Raw genomic sequence first — 7500 nt, 5'->3', positions numbered from 1 at the left:
TTCCTAAACTTAATGATGTTCACTTATTTCTGTCAGACAGGTCCTAAATGTATTAGCAAGTATATTGTATGGAATATATACCAATAGTTATCCAAAATATTGTTTCTTAATAATACTAGTAGAATCCTGGAGCCTGGTGTCAGTTGCACACCCAGAAGGTCCAGATTTGGCCTGCCCTTTGAGTAGCTCTTTGCTAGCTCTGTTCATTGATATGGCATGAATATGAATATATTGATGGAGATATGAGGAAAGGACTATTGTCCCATTGTACGTACGTGTGCAGCATAAAGTACGTTATGTACACTACAGTTTTACAATTACATTTATTGTGTTTTTTTAGAGCTATGTATTACTTAATGTTTGATGTGTGTGTGTGTGTGTGTGTGTGTGTGTGTGTGTGTGTGTGTGTGTGTGTGTGTGTGTGTGTGTGTGTGTGTGTGTGTGTGTCTGTCTGTCTGTCTGTATCTGTATCTATGTGCATTTGCTTTTGAGTATCTGAGTGAGTGTATGAGAGCATGGATACAAGTTAGAGCACCATGTTTGGGTCATTGTATGCTTGCATTTAAGGTAATATCAACAGACCTGCTAAATGATGACCACTGCTGAATTTCAGGTATGAGCACAATTTTACAAGTGTCTCAACAGATTGATAAGTCAGAGGAAGTGGAGGACGAGGATTTGTTTGAGTGTATCCTGGGAGCCAATGGCCAGGTGGTGCTCTGGAGTGCGAAGCGAGAAAGTAGGCATCATTTCCCCGTGGATGTTTAGCACTGCTTGTTGCTCAGCTGTATGACACAAATGACCCATGTGTTCTGGCATTACACCCTTGCTGTATTCCTGCAACAGTCTGTGGTATCTTTCCGAGCTTGTTGTTGGAGGTTGACCCTCTAGGTAGCTGCTATGATTAGTAATAACACCCCCTTGCGTCACCTCGGATCTGTCGTTTCCTGGTCTGTTTTTTTTTACCTTTGATGGAGTAATTCCCAGATAATTGTGTTTGCAGTTGTTGACATTGAATGATTTTTTTCCCCCCCTTTTTTTTTATTTGTGTTTCCGGATGTATATTTGGCCTTAGAATTTTCTCTAAGTGATTTTTTTTTTACAGTTTTTGATAACATTTTATTGATAAATGAAGGTAGATCATTTTGTTCTTTTAGATTATTTTTTATTTAATGCAATTTTTTGTAGGTCATGTGAGATGGAACAAATGATACACTTGCTTGAGATTATATCTGGATCACTTTTAGAAATGACAAAGATAAATTTTAATTATATTTTAGGAGTTGGGAATTCTGTAGTGCCAGAAGTTTGAGCAAGTTTTCATTTATAGCATATATTTTGAATCTATAGTATTATTCATGTTTGTTTCCAGTAGACAGTGTTAGTGCATTTTTGAAGTATGTTTTTTTTTTTTTCTTTCTTTTTTTAGTTGAGAGTTCTTCACACAAATATTCTTTCACAACCAATTAATGTGAAATTATTCTAAGTGCATGTTAAGGTATTTTACCCCATGTCACATTACTCCAATGTGCAATTAGATATGTGTTTCATTCTGTCATGTTATTCTTCCACATACACATGCAGAGACATGACACACTCATGTATCTCCACATTCTCTCTCTGACAACTGTTAACACCTAACTGCATTTATCATAGAGGGTTCAGTAATTTCAAGAGGGTTATGACTGTTTCTTTCTATAGATGTGATCATTGATCAGTTTCATTAATATAGTGGGCATATACAACATTTTACTGTATTTGTGTTGAAACATGTGTAATGCACATTGATTCTGAATGGTTAATTTGAACCACACACAAAAAAGTAGTAAGAGATGACATATTTGCTTTTTGTCTCATTTCAGTATGATTTTTTTTCTTTCAAATGAATATGACAAATCAGTCAAGAATGTTCATGTCTGTTTGTATCACATAAGATTGTCCTAAGAGTCTCTAAGACATTTTATGTCTTTCTCACAGAGTGCTTTGAACAGAGCATCACTCAGTGTTTTTTTTTGCTCTTGGTGCTAAAAGCAAAACATGTTTTGCAACTAAACATAATGAAAATAAATATTGTTCATTCTCTCTTACTGAATAAACTTAGGGGATGATGGTATATGAAGCTCAGTTTCCTGATGAAAGCCAAAAGGTGTATCCCAAATAGACATACTTTTCCTAGTCACAGTGGTGCCTGGTTTATGTCAGACTGACGCCATTAGTTCATTCGCTAGTTGGGAATTTGACCGTATTTAATGGTGATAAATTCAGATGCTAGTTTTCGTTTATGACGATGTGTGTAGTATGTGTGTGTAGTTGTGTGACTGATGCTTGTTTTATTTACACATAATGTAAGGCTATCCCTATGATATAGATTTTAAAATCTTTGAGAAAGCCACATATTTGTTTTCCTTAAGTAGACTACTGAAAATCTCTGTTGGTCTTAGAGGATATAATACAAAGTGCTTTTCAAAAGAAAATATGTTGGATACAATACATAATTACTAAGAGAAAATATATTGGTGTCATTTTTTTAATGAAGTTTCCATCACATAAATAGCTCTGGATCAATGATAATTGCAATTATGAAATCCTTTATTGCATTTTCAGTGGTAGAAAGTTTACTTGGCACACATGTATATGATATTGCATCTTTGAAGCCTGCATCTATTATCATTAGAAAGTATCTGTTGTATAGAAAAGTTAATTCCAATTTTTTTTAAAGTACATTAGCATTGCATCTAGATTTTTTTTTTAAAGAAATGAGGTATTGATAGCTATGTGGATTGTATTCATCTCATTCATAGGACTCTATTCTCCCTTCAGCTAAACTTCACACAAATGATCCTGTTTGGAGGCACTTGAGTTTCTGGGTGAGCACTCAGTGTAGAGTCAAGGATAGATATACCTTGGACACTTATGAAATGCTTCTGCTTAAGAATCTGGTGCCATCTTCTCAGTTTCTCAGCTTTTACAACTAAAGCTGTAGTGTAAAACCACAGTAATTGCCTTAGCTTACGAGATGTCTCATCCTGTAAATGTGTATTGAATGTGTATTATGTATATTTTATTGTTTTTAACATGCCAGATACAAATAACACATATTTTGTGTTTTTTCATTACTTTTTTATCTGATGAATAACTTGCTTATTGATAAGGTTGAAGTTTAATTTTCAAAGATGTAAGGTATGTATTTTTACTAAATATGTTGTGTGCTATTTTGTATGTAATAACACCAATAACACTGGATTATTTTAATTTTCTTACTTTGATATTATTTGTTGTATTTATCTTTTTTCTTTTCCTACACAAAATATATATCAGTGATTTGTTTTGATCTCTGAGTCAGAGGTGACATATCATGGCATGATATCTAAATAGTTCATCCTTTTAAAACATGATTATTCTAAGTTATTCAGACAGTAGACACTCAGAAAATGAGGATACGTAATAGGAATAATTATTCTCATTTATTTTTTGACTTCTCAGTCCAATTTGTTTATTGGAAGAAGTGAAACAAAACATTTGTAATCAACGGAGGTTTTATCTAATGGGTTTGTCAGTTAATACACTTGGTTTATGAAAAGACTTTTAGATAATAGAGGTTTCGTCATAGGTGCAGCTTTCACATTATATATGATTCACTGATTTATTTCTCCGCAGCTGTGTTATCAAGGTTTGACTTTGTGTACCCTGCCTACATGACATCATGTGAGAACAGTCAGATAATGAAGGCAGTGGTAGATGCTGATGGGGATCTACAAGTCACCAGAAAGAACAATCTGCATAAGAAAGAGGGTGTTGTTCTCATAGGTAAGATTTTCTTGAATGTTGGAAGATGTGATGTTCCTTCTGGATTCCACAATTTTGGTACAGTTTTTTAACTTCTAGCATCTGAAAGATCAGTAAGTCTAAGTGTGTATAGGGTAAGGCATGACAGTGCTGGATTGAATAGTTATGACATATTTCCTTAGAATTTTGTAAACAGTCCTTGAAATAGGAATAACATTGTAAGCTGTGTAATTATACTACTTGTGTGCTTACAGCTACACTATTTTAATAAACCTTTTTCCTTCCTTGCAAATTATATGATTTCACCATTTGCCCATTCTGCTTGCTATCCATCTGCTTGGCCTTCCATCATACCTCTTGATATGCCTGCTTTGACCTCTTGTTGTTTATCTGCTGATGATCCTTCCAACCCTTGTAACATGCTTAATGGCCATCGCATTCTGATAAACACGGGATCTTCTTCAGAACAATATCTCTTCTTCTCAAAGGAAAGGGGTAAGAACTGGATCATTCTAGTGTCTTGAGATTTACTATAATTTCGGTCTTTTGTTGAGTATAAGTTGAAATTGAATGCTTTTGAGGGTCTTTTATTCACATTTGTTTTTGTATGTCTACTTATATTTTACTCTGGAAAAGATATGAAGAGATTGCATAGGGAAGATTGTTCCTCTCTTGATTCACTCCACACTTCAGTTATAATTCTCTTTTTTCATAGCATAACCCTGTCCATTTTGTTTGATATTCTCATTGGTTGTGAGAGATGTAATACCCATCAGAAAACAGCCTACAACCGGTTCGTCATCCAACAGAACACCAAAGCGCCACAACCCTAGACTTGGTCGGTGAACAGGTTTGGCGTGGAGCACTGTTCCTCGCAGACTTTATCCTCCACCATCCTGAGATCTTCAAAAATGCAAACATCCTGGAACTGGCTTCTGGGGTCGGATTGACATCCATAGTCGCTGGCATGCTTGCAAAGAAAGTTGTGATTACAGGTGAGGTATTTTGGTCTAATAGAGATGTAAGATTGTGAGAGTTTTGCTTTAGTTTTATATATATATATATTTTTTTTTTTCTTCTTCTTCTCTTCTTTATTTATTCTTTCTTCATTTTCTCTTTTGTTTTCTATTCCATATGGGATATACATTGAAGAGATGTCCTCCTCAATTATAAGTTAAGATTGAGATTTAGATATTGATCAAACAAATCATTTGATCTCACTTAAAATTTTAATCATATAAATGATACAGTTGCTACTCTTTTTCATCATTTCCTCTTTACTTTCAGTAATTTCTCCAAAATTTCACGTCTTAGACTTAGGTTTTAACTGATGAAATATAAGACACCCATTATAAAATAGTGAGGCCAACTAGCATTTCTAACCCTAAAAATTGAAGTCAATGATATAAAAAACAGGCAATAATCAAACTAGAAATTATTTAATGGCCCTGAAATATATCTGTGGTAAGTATTTAGAAAACACCTGCCTTGGCTTTCAAAATGAGACTTTTCTTTTATAATGTCAAGCAATTATAGTGGTCTCCATCTTTTCAGTGCTCAGGTAAAGGCCAGCAACCCTCCATGATGTGGCTCACATTATAGCAAGATATACATTGAACTGTTCCTTATTTCACAAGAAATCACAATGGAGGTCTATAATCTCTAATAATATATGTGGTGGAGGTTTGCTGGCCTAAAAAAGGAGTACCAGCAGGCAGAAATGTGACACTCTTTTGATAGGTGCACACTTCTCTTCATCATATACTCTTGTGTTTGATCATATTTTTCCTTTTATCATATTTTTCCTTTCTTTCCCTAACAGGAGATCATATTATTTGAAAGATTAATGGCAACCTTAATTTAGTTTCTTACTTTAAGTGCCCCTCACACATATTTAGAAATACCACTCATGTCATTCATGTTTTCACACAGTTTCTGATTTCATTTATTTTGTCTTTCACTTACTCAAAGTTTCTGATTTAACTTATTTTGTCTTTCACTCACTCACTCACTCACTCACTCGCTCAATCACTTACTCACTTGTACATTTACTCCTGCTCTAGTACCAGTTTAAATGTAATACAATTTCTTTTCCTTTCAGATGTGGATCGTGGTGATATTTTATCTCTCATTGATCGTAATGCAGAAAGAAATAAAGAATTGGTTAAAGCAGAAATTCTTGTGAGGGAAATAGATTTCTACGACCATGCCACAATTGAGGAAAACTCTGAGGCTCTAAAAGACGTCTCTGTTATCATGGCTGCAGACAGTGAGTTTCACGAATTGAGTGTAATCTAATATATGTGTATTTAAGTTCATTCCAAGATTGTGTATTTCATATAATAATCAAACTAGACACATTTATGCAAATCCAAAATATTGAATTGGACTTTAAACTTTTTATATCTGTGTAGATCTGAATTTGGTGTGCATTTGTACATTACATTTGTTAATTACTTCTCTTTATGAGTTTTCAAACAGGAAAAGAATGTGCATTTTATTATCATTATGATTATTGTAGGGTCAGAAATTATGTTGAAGGTTATTAATTATATTTTCCCTTTTTCCTATAGCAATATATCATAACCAGCTGACAGACCAGTTCTTCAAGACAATATTGAGATTGATGAGTGAACCGCCTAACAAGACGATGTATGTGGCCTTAGAGAAAAGGTATGGTTAGAAGAATGTTTGTTTCTTTTATTCATATGTAGGTGCTTGTGTGTGTGTGTGTGTGTGTGTGTGTGTGTGTGTGTGTGTGTGTGTGTGTGTGTGTGTGTGTGTGTGTGTGTGTGTGTGTGTGTGTGTGTGTGTGTGTGTGTGTGTGTGTGTGTGTGTGTGTGTGTGTGTGTGTGTGTGTGTGTGTGTGTGTCTGTGCATGAATGCATACAAGTGTGTTATAAAATCTGAAATCTGAAATAAAAATTGCATGATATGAGAGTTTCTGTTTAGTGTGTGTATATTGGAATAAAAGGTTGAGTGAGATAATGATAGTGTGAAAAAATGAAAAAGAAATATTATAAAAGATAGCATTATAATTCTTGTCTTCACAGATTTGTGTTTACTATAGAAGACATGGAAACAGTAGCCCCTTGCTATGACTATTTCCTTGACCGCATAGATTGGCTGCGCTGTCAAAATTTGTCGACAATCAACTGGGTTATAGAAGAAGTCCCTATTAATTTCAAGCAGTATTTTATGTACGAAAAAACCCGGCATTTAGTTCTGTGGAAAATTGCTGCCGAGCTAAAATAATGCTTAGGAATTATTTTATTCTTTCCTTTTTGTTATCTCTGTCTCTTTCTTTTTATTGTTTTTTTTTTCTTGTTGAGTTAAATGTTATATTAAAATTTGAGTTATAAAGATACCCAAAGACTTTTATGTTGCAAGACTTTCAAATACCTAACGAAAAGGAAAATTCTTTCATTTGTCTGCACCATAAATGTGCAACTAAGCCTATTCATTACTTAGGAATATTTTTATAGAGAGAAATGAATGCCAAGATTGCATATTTTTGAAGTTGACAGAGTGAACAATACAAAGAAGCTACTGTATTTTGCAATTCTCTACAGTAAGCACAAAAATGCAGTATACTACTAAAATAAAGTTTTCACCTGGGCAGATACCATAACATTTGTAATGAACAAAAATTGGACATCAAATGTAGAAAATTTCACTTTTTTTTTACTGTGATGTCATTTAGTATTTTGTGTA

General features: G+C 33.9%; 1 protein-coding gene across 4 annotated transcripts in view; it reads left to right on the top strand.

The window, feature by feature from the left end:
- Positions 1–7500, top strand: part of LOC122263172 (methyltransferase-like protein 22) — a 9485-nt gene that overhangs the window by 973 nt on the left and 1012 nt on the right. The window contains exons 2-8 of one of the 4 annotated variants that reach the window (XM_086547688.1): positions 614–739; positions 3658–3807; positions 4252–4281; positions 4596–4781; positions 5888–6055; positions 6360–6459; positions 6840–7500. The exon at positions 6840–7500 is cut by the window's right edge and continues 1012 nt beyond it. In XM_086547688.1, the coding sequence (XP_086403814.1) occupies positions 614–739; positions 3658–3807; positions 4252–4281; positions 4596–4781; positions 5888–6055; positions 6360–6459; positions 6840–7041 (962 nt within the window). In that variant the 3' untranslated portion in view covers positions 7042–7500. The remainder of the gene's footprint in view (positions 1–613; positions 740–3657; positions 3808–4251; positions 4282–4595; positions 4782–5887; positions 6056–6359; positions 6460–6839) is intronic. The other 3 variants (XM_086547689.1, XM_086547690.1, XM_086547691.1) reach the window with 3 other exon arrangements.

This window comes from Penaeus japonicus, unplaced genomic scaffold (assembly GCF_977035675.1).
Source record: "Penaeus japonicus unplaced genomic scaffold, GWHDUDI00000001_assembly GWHDUDI00000019, whole genome shotgun sequence".
Taxonomy (NCBI): Eukaryota; Metazoa; Arthropoda; class Malacostraca; order Decapoda; family Penaeidae; genus Penaeus; species Penaeus japonicus.
The sequence above is the reverse complement of the archived record's forward strand: the minus strand, read 5'-3'. Positions and strand labels throughout refer to the sequence as shown.